Raw genomic sequence first — 23,435 nt, 5'->3', positions numbered from 1 at the left:
CCAGGTGACGTCTCTCTTGATTTTTCTCTCTCCCGTGACTTTCTTTTCCTCCTCCATCCATCCATCAGCTGTCCTGTGTGACTGTGTTTCTCCGAGGTGTTGATGATGTTTTTTTTCTCTGATATTTCTGCTGTCTCTCCTCTCTGTGTAATAGTGTGCTTTGGCGCCCCCGCTGTTGGTCTGTGGTACTGCAGAAATGGGTATAAACTGCATGGGTTTGGTTCTGTTCTCACTCGTGAAACATGACCACAGTATGCAGTTACACACACACACACACACACACACACACATGCGCACACAAACAGGGTTCAAAAGTTCACTTCTACCAAACCTGACAATGGTGGATTTATAAAAAATTTGGAAATTCATTTTTGCTCTGTGAAAATAATGATAATTATTCTATTAAATAAACATTTAGCTGTTTTTTCCACTTTTATATTACTTGTATCAGAATTGTTAACTAGCCAGACCCACAAAAACATGTAATGTCATGTGCAATGCAAGTTTTCTGCCTAATATATTTGCTTCAAATAGAAAAAAAATGCAGTTTGTATAAAATTACTTTTCATTTCTTACGTTTTCCATCTAAACAAAAGGTAAAAACTGCCTGTCCTTGCCCGTCTAATTTGATTTAAAAAGCAACAAAATACCAGACTGTCATTCCTACTCGGTCAAATTTAAACCATATACTGCTTATTGAAAAGCAGTGGCAAACTGAAAACATTGGTTTTACTTGCACATTTTTGTGCTCATTGAGCCTCATTCATGAAACACGAGGAGAATGAATTGTTCGTAATTGTTCTGAAGTTTGTGTCATTCAGTCCAACTGGTGTTTTCATGAACGAGGTGAGTGTTTATTTTGGACCCATGAACACTCACTCACTCACACAAACACACACACACGTACGTACGTGTCACCTGCACTGCATTGAGTTGGATCCGTTTTCCCGTGTGTGTTTCCCCTACACTCTTCACCAGCATCGTGTGTGTCTGTGGTATTGTCACCAGTGCTGACGTGTGTTTGACCCACTGAACCGTGGGAAGTTTTCACATCATCATGACCCGACTGCATGCTGGAGATGAAGCGTTGTGCAGCGCAGTGACCCTGTCTCTCTCTCTCTCTCTCTCTCTCTCTCTCTCTCTCTGTCTCTCTCTCTGTCTCAGTGGACCGTATCGTGGGCCTGGATAAAGTGGCCGGGATGTCGGAGCTGCCGGGAGCGTTTAAGACCCGTAAGGGAATGTTTCGGACGGTCGGTCAGCTCTATAAGGAGCAGCTCTCCAAACTCATGGCCACCCTCAGAAACACCAACCCCAACTTCGTCCGCTGCATCATTCCCAACCACGAGAAAAAGGTACGAAAAGATTGTGAAGAAAGATGATTATTTCAATGGTTCATACAAGGAGCTTAAAGTGCTTGAATTTAAGTCCTGGAAAACCCTTCAAAACAGACATATTTATGAAAAGGTACTTGAAAAGTGAGTGAATTATTGAAAGACAATACATTTGAAATTAGTTTAAATTTATCGATTAAACTAGCTTTTCACACAAAGTGAACGCTGCAACCCGTCTGATATTGATATAGAGCCATTTCGCATGGCTATGAGCGTAATATTCCTTAAATCCAAGTATATGATACAACTTTTTTTTTAGGTCAATCTTATATTAATGAGACAAAAAATCAGTTTGAATAAGGAAAGCGATGTCATAGTTTCGTTTCAATGGCTAAAGTTACCACAGTCATTGCATTTGCAGCACTTATTTTGTACTGTTTTTTATTTATCTATTTACCTTTTTAATTTGAAGGTAATAAAGTTATCTTTTGATTAGTGAGATCTCTGCTTGACTGTCTTTAGTTCACTGCAGTTTTAAGGAGAAAATACACAGCAATGGTGTCGACTTATGAATTTACACATGGTTTGTCTTAAAGCATATTAAAAACACTACATAGACATATAAACAACATTAAGATTTTCACCACAGGGGGACTTTAACAATAAAATAGCAGAATATCCAATAAAGCTGTTCCCGGTTATGATACAGTGACTGACTATGCATGTTAACCAGCAGTCCAAAACGTTGTAGGCGCTTTTGGGTTTGTAAAGTCGCTAAATCTAATGCCGAAGTCGCTAAGTTGGCAACACTGGCTTGTGGACTAACTAAGTATTGCAAAAAATTACTATTACGTCAACTACTTGCTTTAGTGTACGCATAACTCAAGTATTTAGGCTTAATGTGTCCTGAATTCATCGTTAACGTGTGTGTTTTGTGTCTCAGGCGGGTAAGCTGGACCCTCATCTGGTTCTGGATCAGCTGCGGTGTAACGGTGTGCTGGAGGGCATTCGAATCTGCAGACAGGGATTCCCCAACCGCATCGTCTTCCAGGAGTTCAGACAGAGGTATCTGTATATGTAGCATCTGTTCTGAACTAGTTCTGACCTGATTGTGTTTTTTCACTGGAGTTAATGGTGGTTTGTGTTTTTTCGCTCAGGTATGAAATCCTCACGCCCAACGCCATTCCCAAGGGCTTCATGGACGGCAAACAGGCTTGTGTGCTGATGGTGAGACCAATTTATTGTTTGAAATAAACCAGTTTGAAGGCGTCCGGTGTGACTAACACAGGATTTCTGAAACTGGGGTTTGCAAACCCCTGGTGGTTGGTGAGGGAACTGCATGGAGTTAGTGGAAATTTAATTAATCAATTAATAAATAGTTTTTAAATATAAGCTCTTCATCCGTGTCTCAGATCAAAGCGCTGGAGCTGGATCCTAACCTGTACCGGATCGGACAGAGCAAGGTGTTTTTCCGTGCTGGAGTCTTGGCTCACCTCGAGGAAGAGCGGGACATGAAGATCACAGACGTCATCATCAACTTCCAGGCCTGGTGCCGTGGATACGTCGCCCGCAAGTGAGCCTTACGACACACACATAATATAACTTAGTTAGATGAACACTTGTTTTCCACAATAATTACTCAAAAATGAAAGCAGAACAAGTGCACAATCCAATGACAAAATGATTGGCTGATTAGTTATTGCTAGTCGGAGGCAGTTGGTATCAGGTGGAGGGACGTTTCTATGTGGTAATCCATAAAACAGCGATATTGATTAGGAATGAGTCACGATTTTCGAATATTCGATTAGTTGATTTAATTATAGAATATCGAATAGGTTGTGCGATTATTGTCTAAAACAAATCCCCATGTTTTTGGTGCTGATGTGGTGCTGTCATGTAACCAGTGGGTGATGTAACGCACTAAAAAGCTGTCACAAAGAACCGTCAAAAGTAATGATTATGAATGTCAAATATAGCAAGGAGACATTTTAATTGTTTATTAATAAACTAGTGTTTTCTGTTTCAATGTCGGTTGACGCTGCTGACTCGAAATTCACTTTAAAGAAAGGCTCTCTACAAAACAAAACTTAATGAAGTGGTCAAAATCACGTCTGACCCACTCCATGTGTCTCCCGATATATTGCGTATCTTATGATTCTATCTTACTCATGCTGTTCACTTTTCATGTAATCAGCATAGATGAAATTGAAATATAACATGTTATTTAAACATAAATATGAAACTAAATGCGTTTTCTTTATTGAGTACAACACGTATATTGGCCCACAGTGCAGAGAAATGTAATGTCTAAGCGGAATTTGAGCGAACGCGTTTTACCAGTGAGCATGTGGGGGAGAGGTGCGATTTTTTTTTTTTTTTTTTTTTCCGAATAATAATCAAATAATTCCCAGCAATATTATTTTTGCTTGAAATGTCCATCCCTAATATTGATGTCATGTGGTGCTGAACTGTGCGTGTGTGTGTTGCGCAGGGCGTTCGCTAAGAGACAGCAGCAGCTGACGGCCATGAGAGTGATCCAGAGGAACTGCGCTGCTTACCTGAAGCTCAGGAACTGGCAGTGGTGGAGACTCTTCACCAAGGTTAATACACTCACACACTCACAGGTGTTCAGATGTGCCTGATGTGTGTTCTGTACTGATGCCCTGTGTGTGTTTCAGGTGAAGCCGCTGCTTCAGGTGAGCCGACAGGAAGAGGAGATGCAGGCCAAAGACGACGAGCTGCACAAGGTTCGGGAGAAGCAGCAGTTCGCTGAGCAGCAGCTGCAGGAGCTCGAGGTCAAACAGAAGCAGGTGTGAAGCGCATTAACAGTATATACATATACATAATGTACATAACAGTACAATATATACATAAGTGTATAAATATATGTATATATATTACATTATATAGTATATAGAGCTGCAAAGTTCTGGATAAATTGAGAATCATGATGAATGAATCAGCAATTTTTTAAACAAATCTCTTGAATGAACGATTTAATGACTTACTCATAACTTGTTTCATTACTGAATGAATCAGCAATTTTGAACAAATGATTCAATGACTTGCTCAATACTTTACTTGTTTCATTACATTTCACAATTTTTTAATGAATGAATGGTGCAGCTGTAGTATATAGTTAATGAATGTGGTATTCCAGTGGTAATGTGAACGCTGTGCTTGTGTCTCCAGCTGAGTGCGGAGAAGATGGCGCTGCAGGAGCAGCTGCAGGCGGAGATGGATCTGTGTGCCGAGGCCGACGAGATGAGGAACCGCCTGGTGGCCAAGAAGCAGGAGCTGGAGGAGATCCTGCACGACCTGGAGGCTCGCGTGGAGGAAGAGGAGGAGCGAGCCAATCACCTGCAGACGGAGAAGAAGAAGATGCAGCAGAACATCGCGGTAAAGTATTCATTACTTCAATGAGCTCAGTGTTTCTGCATTCTACATTTCTGAAATGCATAACTTAATACAAATAAATGTGAATTGAACTGAATTAAAGAGCGTTGTACTCTCAGGAACGGGCTCAGGTGTGTGTCTGCGATTGGCTGAGTGATGAACGTGTGTGTTTTGGTCCCACAGGATCTGGAGCAGCAGCTGGACGAGGAGGAAGCCGCCCGACAGAAGCTGCAGCTGGAGAAGGTCACGATGGAGGCCAAGCTCAAGAAAACCGAGGATGAAGTGATGATCCTGGACGACCAGAACAACAAGCTGTCCAAGGTCTGTCTCCACACACACGAACACACGCGCTGTTTTAGATGCTGTGTTCAAACTCTGGTGGTTTTCCTCACTGTTGTGTGTCTGCTGCTCCTGCAGGAGAAGAAGCTTCTGGAGGAGCGAGTCTCCGAGTTCACCACCAACCTGGCCGAGGAGGAGGAGAAGTCCAAGAGCCTGCAGAAGCTGAAGAACAAACACGAGGCCATGATCACAGACCTGGAGGGTGAGTGCAGAACCTCAGATCCTGGCGCTGTTAGCATTACACGTGCAGAAACTAAAGTTAGGCTTCATTCTGCTGTGAATGAGCAGGGCTATAAAACCAGCATTTTACATTTATTGTACTTTTTACATTTATTTATTGATCCAAAGTGAGTTACAAATGAGGAATACAACAAAATATAGTATAATGCACATAATTCATAATGCATATGTCAAGTAAAATATAGCATAATGCATATAATTCATAATGTTTAAGTCATGTAAAATAGAGCATAATGCATATAATTCATAATGTATAGTGTATATATAGTTTATCATATGTTTGTTTATAGTGTGTATTAACTACACGTAGATGCAATGAAGAAATCAGGCACTGACTAACATTGATGTGATTTGGTTGAGGATTGCCAGGATTGATACAGGATAAGTTGTGCTGAGTTAACTGTGTGTGTGTGTGTGTGTGTGTGTGTGTGTGTGTGTGTGTGTGTGTGTGTGTGTGTGTGTGTGTGTGTGTGTGTGTGTGTGTGTGTGTGTGTGTGTGTGTGTGTGTGTGTGTGTGTGTGTTAGACCGTCTGCGTCGCGAGGAGAAGCAGCGACAGGAGCTGGAGAAGAACCGCAGGAAGCTGGAGGGCGACTCCACGGAGCTGACGGATCAGATCGCAGAACTACAGGCCCAGATCGCTGAACTCAGAGCGCAGCTCGCCAAGAAGGAGGAGGAGCTGCAGGCGGCGCTGGCCAGGTGTGTGTGTATGTGTGTGTCAGCTGACCTACAGGAGACAATCACCATCACGAACCGCTGCATTCCTGGGGTGTCTTTCCCGATAGCATCATTAGTTTCAACTACGGTCGCAAGTTCTGTCGTTATCAGTAGTTCAACAAGTCTGTGTTTCCCAAAAACATCGTTCTAACACACATTCGCAAACAGCATCGCACAGTTGTGTGTTTGGAACGACAGCTCTCGACCTGTGGTTAGAAGAGTAGTTTCTTGTTTTCATGACATGTGGACTTAATAAATCCTTATCTTGAGCAAAATAAGCAAGCTGACATTCAGTACAACATGTGTCTTTTATTTGGAATACATGTGTAATTGACGTCTTTTAGTTTGTCAAGAGATTTTAAAGCACCGTTTTTGAAGAGTGCGCATGTGCGAACGTGCTCTAGTATGTAAGAACGAGCCTATGATTGAATCTGGAAATAATGCGAAATATCTGAGAAAAATGAGAAATAGTCCTCAGATGCCATTTACGTAATTTATAGCAAAACATCTAGCGTTAATTGGATCTCAAACAGATTCATTAAAAGTAGTTATTACACAACACCTGAGTGACATCATGAACCAGCGTGGTTGAACGAAGTATTAGGACTTTGGCGGCTTCACTTTTCACCAATGGAAGAGAGTGAAGTGTCGTCCATCACATTTCACAGTCTATGTTCTGCGTGTGTGTCTGACTGTTACTGTTTAACACCAGGATCGAGGAGGAAGCGGCGCAGAAGAACCTGGCGCAGAAGAAGATCCGCGAGCTGGAGGCTCAGCTGAGTGAACTTCAGGAAGACCTGGAGCTGGAGCGGAACGCTCGAACCAAAGCTGAGAAACACCGGCGGGACCTGGGAGAGGAGCTGGAGGCCCTGAAGACTGAGCTGGAGGACACACTCGACTCAACGGCCGCGCAGCAGGAGCTCAGGTCAGCACACACACTCACACACTCATACACACACACATGTCGAGAAGGTTTCAGCGTTTCTCCAGAACCTGGCACTTAAAGGTCTGCAGTCAAAATGATAAGCATGAACAGTTTTACATGTGAAAGTGAAAAATAAATAAAAATAAAATGTAGTATTTTTACTATTATAGCATATAATAATTACAATATTATTTAATGTATTATTCTATTATTTTTTTATTTTTACTGTACCATTACATTTAGCTCTTTATTTTTTTCATAATCAGTTTAATTTAAATCTTAATCTTAATAAATCTTTTTATTATTAATACATTTCATATTTTTTTATTTAATATTATTTTTCATGTAACAGTACAATAGCATTAAAACTCTTAATTGATAGAGTTAAATAGTGATCACAAAAGAATATTAATTGTATTTATATTTTATATTTTATTAGATATTATTTTTATTTTACAGTAGAATTTCATTGCAATTCTTTACTTTTATTATAGTAATAATAATATGAAAATAATAACTTTTTATTTTATTAGATACTACTTAGTGTAACAGTACAATTGTATTACAATTCTAGATTTTTATAACTAGTTAAATAATAATTAAAATAAGAAAATAATAGTTATTTTATTTAATTTTAATTAATTTTATTATATTTTTATCTTATTAGATATTATAATAAATAATAGATATATTATTTATTATAATAGATATTATAATAAATAATAGATATCTTATTATTTAACAGTCCAATTACATTGCAGTTCTTCAAATTAAATAATAATTCAATATAGCTGATTTAACAACAGTAGAAATGTAATGTCCATTTTTAGAGTCTATGCAAAGACCATTTTATATTCTCAGTGGTTTCTTGAAAAGTTTTGAACACCCTTAAAAACAAATATGTAAATTGTCATCAGAGTTTGGTTAAATTTGGCTGACGTTCCTCACGTGAGTGTGTGTGTGTTTGGTGCAGGACGAAGCGTGAGACTGAAGTGGCTCATCTGAAGAAGACTCTGGAGGACGAGGCTAAGGTTCACGAGCAGCTTGTGGCTGAGATGCGGCAGAAACACGGTCAGGCCTTCGACGAGCTCAATGAGCAGCTGGAGCAGGTCAAACGGGTAAGAGACGCACTCACACACACCTGAGATCAGTCACACGTGTGTGCTTCTGTGTCCTCACTCACTCTCGCTGGTCTCTGTGGACAGAACAAGGTGTCGGTGGAGAAGACAAAGCAGGCTCTGGAGTCGGAGAGGAACGAGCTGCAGATCGAGCTGCAGACGCTCATGCAGGGTAAAGGAGAGTCTGAGCACCGCAGGAAGAAAGCCGAGACACAGGTGCAGGAACTGCAGGTCAAACACGCCGAGAGCGAGAGACAGAGGCTGGAACTGGCCGAGAGAGTCAACAAGATGCAGGTGCGCAACAACAACAACAATACACTTACACTGCAGAATGCTCACTCTCACACTTAATCATGTTAGAAAACACTAGTGAACAACAGATTTAAATCAGCAGGCCACAAGAGACTCAACGTGAATAAATACATTTTTTTTTTTTTTTTTTTTTTTAGTGATTTCCAAACTGCGACACAAGAAAACAAAATCGTGATTTGGATCTGAATTGGCATAAAATGTTGAAATTCTGACATAAAACAGCAAAATCATGAGATGAAAAGTCAAAATTATTAGATACAAATTTCAATTTTTTTTTTTTTTTTTTTTTTTTTTTTACAAAATTTTGACTTTTTATGTCATAATTTGACTTTTCACAGATGTAATTGTGGGTTGATATGATCACAGAAGTTTGTAAGTCAACCATCACTATTTATGTTATAATTTTGACTTATTTCTCATGTCTTAATTAGAACTTTCTATAGTAATTTCGTCTTTGAATGTCATAATTTTAATTTAGTATGTCACAATTTCAACTATTTGTCATAATTTTGATGTCTTCATCTTGACTGTCATAATTTCAACTTTTTGTTGTAATTTTGACTTTGCATATAATGTCACATACATTTTTATGTGATAACTTCTACTTTGTATGTCATAGTTACGATTTACTAAAGCAGGATTTTTGTAGCAAAAATGGGCTTCCATACTTTCGTCACCCATGAAATATTTTCTGGAAGTACTTTGGATAATTTAAGTTATTATTTCAATAATTTAACGACACATTCGCATGTCCCTGGTCCTCTGGTAACGGTCATTGGTTACATGACAAAATATTTCACCTTTATTTATTAAGTTATAATTTATATATTTATCAATTATTTCGACCACTTTTTTTACACTCTAGATCTGATGATATTCCATTTGAACTTGTATTTAAGTGGTTATTGTAATATTAATGCTAATTTTCCTCTTCAGCTGGAGCTGGATAACGTCAACAGTCTGCTGAGTGAAGCCGAAGGGAAGTCCATCAAAGCCACGAAGGACTGGTCCGCCGTAGAGTCGCAGCTGCAGGACGTGCAGGTACACATGAGGGAACAACACTGAGGGATCATGGGATACTCCTGCAGGGGTGTGTGTGTCGCTCACCTGAGTGTGTGTGTGTCTGCAGGAAGTGCTTCAGGAGGAGACGCGTCAGAAGCTGTCTCTGAACACACGTCTGCGTCAGCTGGAGGACGAGCAGAACAGCCTGAAGGAGCAGCTGGAGGAGGAGGAGGAGGCCAAGAGGAACCTGGAGAAACAGCTCAACACCATGCAGGCGCAGGTACACACACGCAACTCTAGCGCTCTACACAATTCTATAGTTGTGCTCTGTTCTAAAATAGTTCATCACAACTGTCTGAAACATCCTCAAAACAAACGAATGTCTCTAGTTTAGAGCTTATGTGGTGTTACAGAGTGAAATTCACTTTGCTAGCCGTAGTAATGTTTGATTTCTGGGTGATTTTTGTTCATCTGAGTCGGTTCTGTTCATAAAATGTTCTGAATGATATAGTGAATATAGAATTTTCACTATAGAATTTGATTAGATTTGTTCATTTGAGTCAGTTCTGTTCATAAAGTGGTCTGAATGATTCATTAAAGGTCTGAATCAAAATGGCTTTTTTACTAAACAGTTTTAGTACTTCTCCAGTGAACACAAATGATTGTGGAATTTCACTATAGAATTTGATTTGATTTGTTGTAGATTTGTTCATTTGAGTCGGTTCTGGTTATAAAGTGGTCTGAATCAAAATGGCTTTTTAAACACACGATTATGGAAATGCATTGAAAATTCTATAGTGAATATAGAATTTCCACTATAGAATTTGATTAGAATTTGATTTGTTCATTTGAGTCAGTTCTGTTCATAAAGTGGTCTGAATGATTCATTAAAGGTCTGAATCAAAATGGCTTTTTTATCCTTCTCCAGTGAACACAAATGATTGTGGAATTTCACAATAGAATTTTTATAGAAACTATAGAAATTTGTTGTAGATTGTTAATTTGAGTCAGTTCTGGTTATAAAGTGGTCTGAATCAAAATGGCTTTTTTTAACACACGTGATTATGGAAATTCATTGAAAATTCTATAGTGAAAATAGAATTTCCACTGTAGAATTTGATAATTAGAATTTGATTTGTTCATTTGAGTCAGTTCAGTTCATAAAGTGGTCTAAATGGTTCATTAAAGGTCTGAATTAAAATGGCTTTTTTAATCCTTCTCCAGTGAACAAAAATTATTGTGGAAATACATTGAAAATTCTATAGTGAATATAGAATTTTCAGTATAGAATTTGATTTGCTGTAGATTTGTTTTTCAGTTGGTTCTGTTCATAAAGTGGTCTAAATGATTCATTAATGGTCTGATTTTTCGTGAACACAAATGATTGTGGAATAGAATAGCTTATAGAAAATAAGAATATATAACTTATAGAATAGCTTTATTTTTTATAATTTTTGCAATGAAATTTTTTGTTAAATTAGATCATTTTCTTTATTTTAATGTTATTATGATTTTTTTAAAACTTCTCTTTTCATGCTGCTAAAATGGCTTTTTTAGCAAAAAAAATAATAGCGTACTGTTAAGTCTACACTGTGTAGTGCATGCTATTGTTTTTCAACTTTTTTATTGGTACAAATGTATTTGATGCATGAATATATGTAACAGTGTAATAAGTCTCATTACACACTGACTCTCTGAGTGTGTGTGTGTGTGTGTGTGTGTGTGGTGCAGCTGGTGGACATGAAGAAGAAGATGGAGCTGGAGGCGGGCTCTCTGGAGAGCGCTGAGGAGACGAAGAAGCGTGTTCAGCGAGACCTGGAGAGTGTGACGCAGCGTCTGGACGAGAGATGCTCCGCCTACGACAAGCTGGACAAGACCAAGACCCGCTTACAGCAGGAGCTGGACGACATGCTGGTGGACCAGGACCACCTCCGGCAGATCGTGTCCAACCTCGAGAAGAAGCAGAAGAAGTTCGACCAGGTGAGACGGCTGAACGTCAGCTCTAACAACCACTGAAACTACTGCAAATCAATGTCTGTCTCAGTTTAATTCATTTTTAAAGTTAAAATAAAGTAGTCTTTAAACAACATGGGCATTTTAATATATGTTTTTTTCTAGTTATGTTGAGCATTTTCACTCATTTTCTTTTAATTTTTATATTTATTTTAGTTTTGCTATTTTCAGTTTTAGTAATGTAGTAACAAAGTATAGTTTAGAAATTTAGTAACAAAGTAATTTATGTATTTTTTTCTAAAATATTTTATTTTAAATCCTTTAAAAGAATAAAATATTAAAACGATGTGCATTTTTAATATATATTTTATGAATTTACATTTTCTAGTAAAATAAATAAATAATTTTGTTTAGTTTTTTTGTTTTAGGGATGTCATTTTAAAATATTTTATCAGGTATTTTTTAATCCTTTAAAAAAAAATCCCAAAACAACATCAGGTATTTTTAAATACCTTAAAGTAATGTTTTTGTACATTTTCCTTGTTGTAGTTTTTAATTTAAAAAATGTATGTTTTTTTAGTTTTAGGAATGTAATTTTTTAGGAACTCAATTTTAAATATTTTGAGTCAGGTAAATGTCCTGCATTTTTACTACACATTTTTCAAATATAATTTTTTTGTAGTTTTACCAAAGTTTTTTTTTTTTTTAAATATATTAATTAGTTTTTAATTAAAAACACTTTATTTATTTTAGTTTAAGGGATGTAGTTTTCCAGCTGAACCTGAGTGGCAAGTGCCTGACGTGCGTGTGTTTTGCAGATGCTGGCGGAGGAGAAGTCGATCTCCTCCCGATACGCAGAGGAGCGTGACCGGGCCGAGGCCGAGGCCCGTGAGAAGGAGACCCGCGTGTTAGCACTGGCCCGAGAGCTGGAGGCCGTCACCGACCTGAAGGAGGAGCTGGACCGAACCAACAAACTGCTCCGCGCCGAGATGGAGGACCTGGTGTCCTCGAAGGACGACGTGGGCAAGAGCGTAAGGGCCTTTTCCAGTTCCACCAAACCTGTGCTGTCAGTTTACCTGCTTATACCACGCCCTCAAACTATGCACTCTATTGTGATGTGAAAGTGCATACTTTTGAGTGTGTAGCAGAAGAGTACACAAGCTTTGGGACAGACTATCACATCATACAATAGCATCTTTAACGGTTGCGCTCTATCGCATCCTGTCACAGTAAACTGGCCTGTCAATCATCTTGTCACAGTCAAAATTCTCAACATTTAATTTAATTTCCGTATCAGAGAGAAATGCAGAAGCTCGTTGATCTGCAGTCACGGGTCTTTCATGCAGTGATATTAATGCATAATGATGCATTTAAAAGTTAATGGCCAAACGGATCTTTATAAAAGCCCACATTGTTGTTGCAGATTAAATATAACACGGATAACATTAAATAGATTTTTTTTTTTTATCAGGTTAAACTTTCATTAGTCACTCAAACCTTTTATCTAAACCTCTACTTAACCACTGGTCGCGCATATCCGCCATGTTTTGTATTTTTTTAACACTTTTTACTCGTGTTTGTAGTTCCTCCTCCAAAGCGCAGTGGATTGTGGGTAATATTAGCTGTTATAGTGAGCACGGATCCACACTTTGAATATCCACCGGGAATAGTAGACCATCCGGGGACTTCTGGCATACACTTTTCAAAACACTATGCTTTGGGACACTTATTCTAATCTCACACACTGTTTGGGATGGATAGTGGACATTGAGACGCAGGGCTGGAGTTCATTAGTCTGACGGTTTCTCTCTCTCTCTCTCTCTCTCTCTCTCTCTCTCTCTCTCTCTCTCTCTCTCTCTCTCTCTCTCTCTCTCTCTCTCTCTCTCTCTCTCTCTCTCTCTCTCTCCTCAGGTGCACGATCTGGAGAAGTCGAAGCGCTCGATGGAGCAGCAGCTGGAGGAGATGAAGACTCAGCTGGAGGAGCTGGAGGACGAGCTTCAGGCCACTGAAGACGCCAAGCTGCGTCTGGAGGTCAACATGCAGGCCATGAAGGCTCAGTACGAGCGAGACCTGCAGGGCCGAGACGAGCTGGGAGAGGAGAAGAAGAGGCAGCTCGTCAAACAGGTGCCAATACAACACACACACTCCACTGATGAAACATGCGGCTGTACTTATCATTATGTTATTGATGATTTGTTATTCGATTAATCTGTCGATTATTTCCTCGATTAATCAGATTAAAATGCCACTTTTTATTTACTGTGTGTGCATGTGTATATATATCTATAAACTACATGTATAAATTGGCTTTTTTATTTTGATTAATCGAGGAAATAATCTAAATAATTAACATATGAACATGTATAAACAATAGCTCAATTAATCTGTCGATTATTTCCATGATTAATCGGATTAAAATGTCACTTTATATATATATATATATATATATATATATATATATATATATATATATATATATATATATATATATATATATGTATATGTATTAGTGTGTATAGTTGTTGCAGCAGTGGTTGATGTTTTTGTGTGTGTGTTTTGAGGTGCGTGAGATGGAGATGGAGCTGGAGGACGAGCGTAAGCAGCGCACGGTGGCGATGGCAGCGCGTAAGAAGATGGAGCTGGACCTGAAGGAGCTGGAGGCCGCCATCGACCAGGCCAACAAGAGCCGCGACGAGGCGCTCAAGCAGCTCAAGAAAGTGCAGGTTCGTCCTCAGCGCCAGATAACACACACTCCTGTGATGAGCTCAACAACTCTTCAAAATACTCACCCTTAGCCTTTTGTGCGCAAAAACTGTGGTGAGACAAATTAAATGTTTACCAGTCATTAAATAAATAATAATAATCAATAAAACATTAAATACACACATAAATAAGCATAAATACAAGTCATAAGAGCTTAGCAATAATACAGGTATTGATTTGATTCAGATTTTATTTATTAGGCTATGTACTGTATTTTGCTAATATTTTTATATTGTTTTTCATTTGAATTTAGTAATTTAGTTGTGCATTTTTGTCGCTTTTATTAGTTTAGTTCTTCAATTTAAAATCCACGAAAATGAGAAATGTTGACATTTTATTTCAGCGAGTTGCCTTAACTACATTTGTCATTTTAATTTAGTTTAAGTACTTAACTCAAATAAAAAAAAAAAAATACTAAAAATGTACCAAATTAAAATGGAAAATATTCAAACAAATTCAAAATATTTAAAACTATATAAGTACTAAATACTAATACTGATAGTAAAATACCGTGTAACATCTCAAATGACTCACAGGATGAATTCATGTGACGTACTGACTAGCGTCACATTCTGCCTCATGGACTTCCATGTTAAATGCTTTTATACGATTTACTTTAACACATTGTCTGTTGTAATGGACGTTATGCCACAAAACACTCCTTAACCAGTCTACAAGCGGATCTGAGTGATCGTGTGTGCTGTTGTGTTTCAGGCTCAGATGAAGGACCTGCTGAGGGAGCTGGACGACACGCGCCTGTCCCGCGAGGAGATTCTGGCACAGAGCAAAGAGAACGAGAAGAAGGTGAAGAGCATGGAGGCCGAGATGATCCAGCTGCAGGAGGTCAGTGTGTTTCTCTCTCTCTCTCTCTCTCTCTCTCTCTCTCTCTCTCTCTCTCTCTCTCTCTCTCTCTCTCTCTCTCTCTCTCTCTCTCTCTCTCTCTCTCTCTCTCTCTCTCTCTCTCTCTCTCTCTCTCATCGCTCATTGGGTCACGGGTCAGTCTGACGTCTCTCTGTCTCTCGATGCGTTTGCAGGAACTGGCGGCCGCCGAGCGAGCCAAGAGACAAGCGCAGCAGGAGAGAGACGAACTGCAGGACGAGATCAACAACCAGGCCGCTAAAGGGTGAGAAAATATTTCGATCACGTCATTATCACATCAGGCATGTGATGAGGATTTACATATTTTTAGGAGGGAGGAGGGGGGAGGGGGGAGGGGGGGGAGGGGGAGGGGGGGTAATACTGAAAATCTTCCATTGTTATCAAGAACACAGACGTTTGTATTCGATATGTAAATTATGATGAAACACATTTATAATAAATCAATTGAAAACTTTATTTTTATATGGCCAATATTTTTATTATTTTTTGGACTAAAAAAATTAGTTTTTTATGAAAATATTATTAAGAACGAAGACATTAATATTCTTCCAGGGTTTTTCGATTGATTTTTCTATTTGATTTTCCTAATGGGAAAATATATAATAACACGACGTGTGTGTGTGTGATCAGCGCTCTGGGCTCGGAGGAGAGGAGGCGTCTGGAGGCTCGTATCGCTCAGCTGGAAGAGGAACTGGAGGAGGAGCAGAACAACACAGAGCTGGTGAACGATCGGCTGAAGAGATCCCTGCTGCAGGTCCGACACACTCCCGAGATTAACTAAACCTGTTAGATAAACAAAACGTGTTCTGTGTCTACGAAATGTTATGAATGTCGCTCTCGTTTGTCTGTAGATGGACGAAAGATGAAAAACTTGTTCTGTGTCTACGAAATGTTACGAATATCGCTCTCATTTGTCTTTTGACACACGAAAGATAAAAAACTTGTTCTGTCTACAAAATGTTACGAATATCGTTCTTGTTTGTCTGTAGACGGACGAAAGATTTAAAAAACGTGTTCTGTGTCTACGAAATGTTACGAATATCACTCTCGTTTGTGTGTAGACGGACGAAAGATTTTCAGAACATGTTCTGTGTCTACGAAATGTTACAATTATATCGCTCTCGTTTGTCTGTAGACTGACGAAAGATTTAGAAAATTTGTTCTGTGTCTACGAAATGTTACAATTATATCGCTCTCGTTTGTCTGTAGACTGACGAAAGATTTAGAAAATTTGTTCTGTGTCTACGAAATGTCTACGAATATCTCTCGTTTGTGTGTAGACGGACGAAAGATTTTCAGAACATGTTCTGTGTCTACGAAATGTTACAATTATATCGCTCTCGTTTGTCTGTAGACTGACGAAAGATTTAGAAAATTTGTTCTGTGTCTACGAAATGTCTACGAATATCTCTCGTTTGTGTGTAGACGGACGAAAGATTTTCAGAACATGTTCTGTGTCTACGAAATGTTACAATTATATCGCTCTCGTTTGTCTGTAGACTGACGAAAGATTTAGAAAATTTGTTCTGTGTCTACGAAATGTTACAATTATATCGCTCTCGTTTGTCTGTAGACTGACGAAAGATTTAGAAAATTTGTTCTGTGTCTACGAAATGTTACAATTATATCGCTCTCGTTTGTCTGTAGACTGACCAAAGATTAACAAAACGTGTTCTGTGTCTACGAAATGTCTACGAATATCTCTCGTTTGTCTGTAGTCGGACGAAAGATTAACAAAACATGTTCTGTGTCTACGAAATGTCTACGAATATCTCTCGTTTTTCTATAGACGGACAAAGATTAAAAAACGTGTTCTGTCTACGAAATGTCTACAAATATCTCTCTCGTTTTTCTATAAGATTAAAAAATGCGTTCTGTGTCTACGAAATGTCTACAAATATCTCTCTCTCTGTGTGTAGACGGACCAGATAAATGTGGAGCTGACGGCCGAGCGCAGCACCACACAGCGCCTGGAAGGCGCTCGATCACAGATGGAGCGGCAGAACAAGGAGCTGAAGCTCAAACTGACTGAACTGGAGGGAGCCGTGAAGAGCAAGTACAAGGCCACCATCGCCGCCCTGGAGGCCAAGATCGTTCAGCTGGAGGAGCAGCTCGATGTCGAGACCAAGTGAGGGGAAACTGGCCGTTTTATTACAATACACAACAAAAATACAAATACGCTCATATATTTTTAGACTATGTACTAGGGGTGTAACGATACCCTCACGTCACGATTTGATACATATCACGATACGATATTATTGCGATACTTCAAGACACATGATAAAAGGTTAACAAAAAACGCACTGTTGATTAAAATGCTAAATTTGTATTACATTGTGAGTGTAAATGAATAGGCTTGGACTTGTGCCGGAAACCCAAAGCACAGGACAATACAGACACCAGAATAACAATATTCATGATTCTGAAGCTGAACATACAGAATTATTGTAGATGAATATGCTTTACTCTGTCACTGACTAGAGATTTAAAATAATGTAGGACACTTTTTACTGGTAATGTAAGTCATTTGGCATTATCAGGACCCACAAATATTCCCCTGTTGCATTATTATACATTATAGTAGTTTAGTACAGACACTAAAACTCTGAAAACTAGAATTTTTCATTTTGGGTGAACTATCCACAATACAGATTGTCACTATCCACGATACATATTTGCATTATTGTATTGCGATATATTGTGACACCCCTAGTATGTACCATGCAAGATATACCAATTACATACTAACTTGGATGCATTTTTATTTGTAGACATAAGTGTATATTTCTAATGACAGTAAAAGCACTGGACTGATTGTTTATGATGTGTGTGTTTAGAGAGCGGCAGCAGGCGTCCAAACTGGTGCGTCGTACAGAGAAGAAGCTGAAGGAGGTGATTCTGCAGGTGGACGACGAGAGACGCAACTCCGAGCAGTTTAAAGACCAGGTGACGCACGCCCTCTACATCTCTGTGCACATTACACCCCCGCAGCACGTTTGGGCAGATTGTGACGCTGGTTGTGATTGTCTGCAGTCGGACAAGTTGAACAGCCGCATGAAGCAGCTGAAGCGTCAGCTGGAGGAGGCGGAGGAGGAGGCGCAGCGAGCGAACGCTAACCGCAGGAAACTGCAGAGAGAGCTGGAGGACGCCACCGAATCGGCCGACGCCATGAACCGCGAGGTCAACAGTCTGAAGAGCAAACTCAGGTGCGCAACAACACCACAGATGCAATTATTCATCACGACTGATGACATGTACTGAGAAATCTCATCTCTCGCACAAATTATTGCACGTTCACATCAGGGTTATTGTAAACTAAAACTTTAAACCGTTCATTGCGGTTATTTGAGATAAGTTTACATTTCAATCACCTTTTGCCATCCAAATAAGGTAAGTTATATTTTGGTTATATAATATAAGGTTACACTTTATTTGAAGGTGTCATTGTTACAGTGTAATTATATATTTAAGTACTTAGTAATACTGAGCCACTACATGTACTTATTATAGGGTTAGGGTAGGATTAGGGTTTGGTTGAGGGCTAGTTGTATGTAATTATGCTTAATTTTTACTGTTATTACTATGTAACACATGTAACAAGGACACTGTAAAATAAAGTGTTACCTTATGTTAATATTACTAATTTTCACAAAAATAAAGTAAATCAAACGAGCCTGAGTAAAGAAGGCTTACACTGTAAGTGACAAACTTAGGTGCACAAGAACAGTACAGCTAAACCATAACGGTTACTCCCGTCATTTTGCTCAATATTTCAATTGCGATTATTAATTTGAGTCAATTTGAGAAATTTTACATTTCATCGGAGTTATAGCACGTTCACATCAGGGTTATAAAATAAATCATAGCTACAATTTCAGCTAGCTAGCTTGCTAAGGCAGCATTTCTCATTTTGGTTTAGTTTAACTTTTGATACTAAACTAATACTGAAATTAAAATGAATACAAACTATTTAGACATTTAAAAATGACAGAAATGGAACAAAATTACTAAAAATTAAAAAAATAAAATAAAATAGATGGTGTACACTGGTTCACACAAGCACAAATAAAGGGAATGTCAACTTGTACGCATGTTTGATTTTTACCTCATCTAGTTTCCTGATTTTTTTATATTTATCATATACATTCTTTGGTTTAATTTTTTATATATATATATACATACACAATAATTGCAAAAATACATTCCAATTATGTTCAACTATTTGGAATTATTCTATTGTTCTTTTTTTTTTTTTTATCTGATCTGGTTTCTGCCACGGAATAAAACAATTTAAAAGGTAATTGCGACTTTATATCACGCAATTGCAAGAAAGAAACTCTTGAGTTTATGAAATTAAAGTCGCAATGAGATAAAATAAAGAAAATAAAAAGTTCCGTTCCGTGTAACAAGCTTCCAGAATTTTCCTATACTTTTTCTTTTTAGATTACACAATAAAATAAAAAAAACAGTTTTCAGGACAAGTCGCCAGAGGGTCAATATCCCAGAGGCTTGCAAATGTGATCAAATGCATATCTGACATTGAAATGTGTGTTTATTGTGTCCAGGCGTGGCGATTTACCCTTCACCATGCGTCGCATCGTCAGCCGCTCGGGAATCGAGAGCGATGAAGACCCAGAGGCCAAGAGCGAAACCCCCGAACCCAAACCAGAGTGAAAGAAGCCGAACCGCAGCGTTCCCTCACACACAGACACACACACACACACACACACACGTCTCGGACGATAACGTCCAGGAAAACTCAGAGATTCCTTCTCGTCTTTTTATATTATCGTTATTTTAGTGCCATAGTGTATTAAAAAAACACACACAATGGTTCTCTTGACAATCACACTCAACAGCTTCACTCGCACTGAGGACCAAATTCGTGTTTTCATGTCATCGTCTAGATTAGAAAAGAGCGGAATGATATTTTTTGTAAGGACACATTCCCTCAATGATAGTCCCGATTCTGGATCTATTTTTCTAAGTGAAGTAAAAGAAAAAAAATGAGTAAAAAAAAAAAAAAGTGAAGAAAGAACTTATTTGAAGGGGACCAAAGCGACGTTGCTTTCTACACAACTGTATTTTATTCGTAAGTTTTTATAATGGGATAAGGATGAACATAGCGCTTGCGCCTCTGCTGGTAAATAAGAGATTGTGATGATAATTACAGATAGTATCATACAGTTACGCTTTCTGGGCTTTACACACAATAAGGCATTTAGTAATTCAAACCAGCACGGAAAATATTAGAGATTGTCACCATATATGCACATGAAATGGGGAAAGATTTGTGTCTGTTTGTTCTGAGCAATAAAATGTGTGCGTTTTTCGCACTGTTGCTGCAGATTGAAGGAATAAAGACAGAGTAGGCAATGCACGAACTCATTTAGACTATGCACTATCGCCTTAAATCTACTATTTGGATATTTTCTGATCCTCTTTTCCTTCAAGTATATGTGTCTTTATTAATGTTCAGGGCATGAAGGGTGGATGGGTTGACGGTTTCTCTCACACACATACACACTGTAAACTCTGAGCACGGCTTCGCAGGGCGGGAATCCACCGTTTGGCGGGAGTTTTTGAAATATGGAACGGTTTCCGTGGCTACCTCTGATCACGTTTAAAACTCTCTGACATCATATTTGATTACTCCGCGATCTGTATTGCATTTCTCTTTCGGGGTTTCTCTCGGAAAGGCAGAGATTATTCTGTTGAGGATTTTTTTAAGGGGTTGGCGATCTCACTCCTCGAAGCTCGTGCTCAGTTTCTGCTTTTCCGCTCACACTGCTGGGAAGTGAGAGAAATGTACTATTATTGATTATGTATGGATACGTAGAGCATTTTTCTCTCTCATTCTCATTGTCTCCCAATAATGACTTTGTGATGTTGTGTTATGTTCTCTCTCTGCAGCTCCTAAATGATATCTGGAGAGATTTGTCATAAATCGTTATAATGATATGCAATAAAATGGCTTTTCCAAAACCGCTTTAAGTGTGTCTCTTGACTTGATCTTTTTTTATTTTTTGATTTTATTCTAGCTACAAAACAAGGTCCATGAATTTAAATAGTAAAATGGACTGCTCAACCCAATGATTTCGACAATTTGCTGTACCACATTATAGATGTAGCCCTATAAAGTAATGAACTTTAACATCAAATGAATGAAGCAACAAACAAAATAAATGCTTATAATATGAATGTAAAACATAACCATTGTTCCCTAGCCTAACTCAGCCTATCTATTTTTCTCACCAGATATTTATTGGCAAAATATATATTTTAATTAACAAATATTAAAGTAGCCTATACAAGAAGACATATTTTTCATTTTTCTCTTGAAAAAAGCCCGCGCGTCTAGAACCCGTTGTTGCTAGGCAGGCAGATTAATCCATTTAGCAAAATATGTGAACGGAACCTAATTTGAATCAATATTAAATATTTATGTTCACCATGAATCACGTTATAGCATTTTAATAAATTACTGATGAAAATGGTTTTCAAAAGGAGAGTTGCCACACGGTAGGCTACCTGTCCCGAACAGTATGTTCATTAATTAAATGGGACATTCTACCAGAAACGTACATTTCCAGAAAAAAAAATCTTGGGGGAAAAAATATATTTTTCTTAAATCTGAACGTTGAGACATATGGAGGACATGTTAAACTATGAGAAACACATATCATGCCATCTCAGCATGTTTTTATGATTAAATAAAATACATTTTTATACGCATTTCACCCCTAAAATGTCAGGCCCTGTCACAGACAAATTTGTATATGTCAGAATGGTTTCCTAATGAATTTCTTTGATACAAATAGCATTTTCTTATTGATCACATGTCCCTGATTGTATCTAACGTGGTTTTATAATTCATTTAAGAAATATAAGTAACTTTTTGGTCAACTGTAGTACACAAAATCACAGAATACCCACCAGGCACTCATATAGTTGTAAAATAACTAACTTTACATAGGAGATTTTTATAAAAACATAGTAGTGGATATATAGCTACCCCTACCTTCATCTACACAGTTAAAGAGATTAATTAATTAATATTTCCTCAAATAGTACACTTTTGTCATATTTCCTGTGTGACAGGACTGACCATGGCGTGACGGTACTGTGACAGAACTGACTTTATGGATTTTGATGATGCAGAAAAAGTTATGTTTTGTGTTCTTTATTTAAGTTTTGATTGGCATTTCTTTTTTAAATTATTATTATAATTTTAATGTTAATGTAATATTAGACTATGGTTAAATTCAGCCAAGGTAATATTGCCAAAAGTATTGGGGCAGCCCTCCAAATAATTGAATTCAGGTGTTTAAATCACTTCCATGGCCACAGTTGTATAAAAATCAAGCACCTTGGACTTCATTTTACTATTGCATGCGTTAAATACATAAAATATGCAATAAATGTAATAAAAAAGAACAATAACTTTAATTTGTAAGGCCGTGTCACATGGGAATGTGACAGGGCCTGATGTGACAGGGCCTGACGGTTGGCCATTTTAAACTGCCATTACTCAGCCTGGCATGCTAGCATAAAAACTGTTAACATGCAAGCAAGGAATTTTAATAACCTTTTTAGACATGTTTTGGATTTAAAACATTTTCATTATTTTCTGGAATGTTTTACCGTGACAGGGCCTGACCCTTTAGCTCGTCTTCCTAAAAAAATATACAAAAACAAGCTTAAAATCATACAATTCAATGACAGAATTCAGCCTTAATCAATGTAAGCTTCACCTGGGTCAAATGATGTCACTTCCTCTGAGTGATACCCTTAAGTTTCACACATTTTATGTAGAGTTTTATGTAAATGTGACAGGACTGACCAAAACATGGGGACAGTTGTAAAATAGAATTTATTTTTAAAATGTATATATAATTTCATGTTTTTGATCAGTTGATGTGAATGATAGCGTAAACTTGTTATTGATGAGGGTCTTTTTTATTAATATAAGTTTACAAAACTGAAGTGAAATGAAAGCTGTAGCTCCAATTTGGCTGGGGACAAGGACATTGACAGGATTTGTAATTTTCAAAAGTGTTTTAAATAAAGAAAAAAATATCTGAGAACCTAATGAATGTCATATTCCTTTACAGAACAACTCACAGAAATCAACTATGAGCCAGTTTTAGAAATTTTTGGATGAAATACTTTTTTATTCACTGTAACAATTCAAGGACAGATAATGTACGTTTCTGGTAGAATGTCCCAAATGGTAGGCTACAGCCAGTTCTGACTGACCATAGACATAATAAATGCAGTTGTACTGAGTTCTGCCACGAGAGCGCGCACAAATGCAGACAGAGCCGTTTTGAGCGGATTTATCTGCTTTGCATTGAAGCGAATTTATAAATCTGTGTGTTTATGATTGTGTTTCACTTAGATCATTTTTATTACTATTTTGTGTGTGTGTGTGTGTGTGTGTGTGTGTGTGTGAGAGA

At 38.0% G+C, this 23,435-nt stretch overlaps 1 protein-coding gene across 2 annotated transcripts in view; it reads left to right on the top strand.

Annotated features, from left to right (window-relative positions):
• myh9b (myosin, heavy chain 9b, non-muscle) overlaps window positions 1–20,967 on the top strand; it is a 58,473-nt gene extending 37,506 nt beyond the window's left edge. Inside the window, exons 16-41 of one of the 2 annotated variants that reach the window (XM_081384457.1) lie at window positions 1,165–1,352; window positions 2,275–2,396; window positions 2,489–2,558; window positions 2,744–2,904; window positions 3,823–3,931; window positions 4,010–4,141; window positions 4,524–4,730; window positions 4,911–5,048; window positions 5,145–5,268; window positions 5,832–6,003; window positions 6,734–6,946; window positions 7,920–8,064; window positions 8,152–8,358; window positions 9,313–9,417; window positions 9,506–9,658; window positions 11,110–11,358; window positions 12,150–12,362; window positions 13,243–13,455; window positions 13,893–14,054; window positions 14,809–14,937; window positions 15,129–15,217; window positions 15,604–15,727; window positions 16,893–17,101; window positions 17,814–17,922; window positions 18,010–18,182; window positions 19,542–20,967. In XM_081384457.1, the coding sequence (XP_081240583.1) occupies window positions 1,165–1,352; window positions 2,275–2,396; window positions 2,489–2,558; window positions 2,744–2,904; window positions 3,823–3,931; window positions 4,010–4,141; window positions 4,524–4,730; window positions 4,911–5,048; window positions 5,145–5,268; window positions 5,832–6,003; window positions 6,734–6,946; window positions 7,920–8,064; window positions 8,152–8,358; window positions 9,313–9,417; window positions 9,506–9,658; window positions 11,110–11,358; window positions 12,150–12,362; window positions 13,243–13,455; window positions 13,893–14,054; window positions 14,809–14,937; window positions 15,129–15,217; window positions 15,604–15,727; window positions 16,893–17,101; window positions 17,814–17,922; window positions 18,010–18,182; window positions 19,542–19,650 (4,025 nt within the window). In that variant the 3' untranslated portion in view covers window positions 19,651–20,967. The remainder of the gene's footprint in view (window positions 1–1,164; window positions 1,353–2,274; window positions 2,397–2,488; window positions 2,559–2,743; window positions 2,905–3,822; window positions 3,932–4,009; window positions 4,142–4,523; window positions 4,731–4,910; window positions 5,049–5,144; window positions 5,269–5,831; window positions 6,004–6,733; window positions 6,947–7,919; window positions 8,065–8,151; window positions 8,359–9,312; window positions 9,418–9,505; window positions 9,659–11,109; window positions 11,359–12,149; window positions 12,363–13,242; window positions 13,456–13,892; window positions 14,055–14,808; window positions 14,938–15,128; window positions 15,218–15,603; window positions 15,728–16,892; window positions 17,102–17,813; window positions 17,923–18,009; window positions 18,183–19,541) is intronic. The other variant, XM_081384458.1, reaches the window with a different exon arrangement.
• Window positions 20,968–23,435: the final 2,468 nt, after the last annotated feature.

This window comes from Scardinius erythrophthalmus (assembly GCF_964197995.2).
Source record: "Scardinius erythrophthalmus genome assembly, chromosome: 1".
NCBI classification, from domain to species: Eukaryota; Metazoa; Chordata; class Actinopteri; order Cypriniformes; family Leuciscidae; genus Scardinius; species Scardinius erythrophthalmus.
This window is presented reverse-complemented; position numbering and strand designations above follow the sequence as displayed.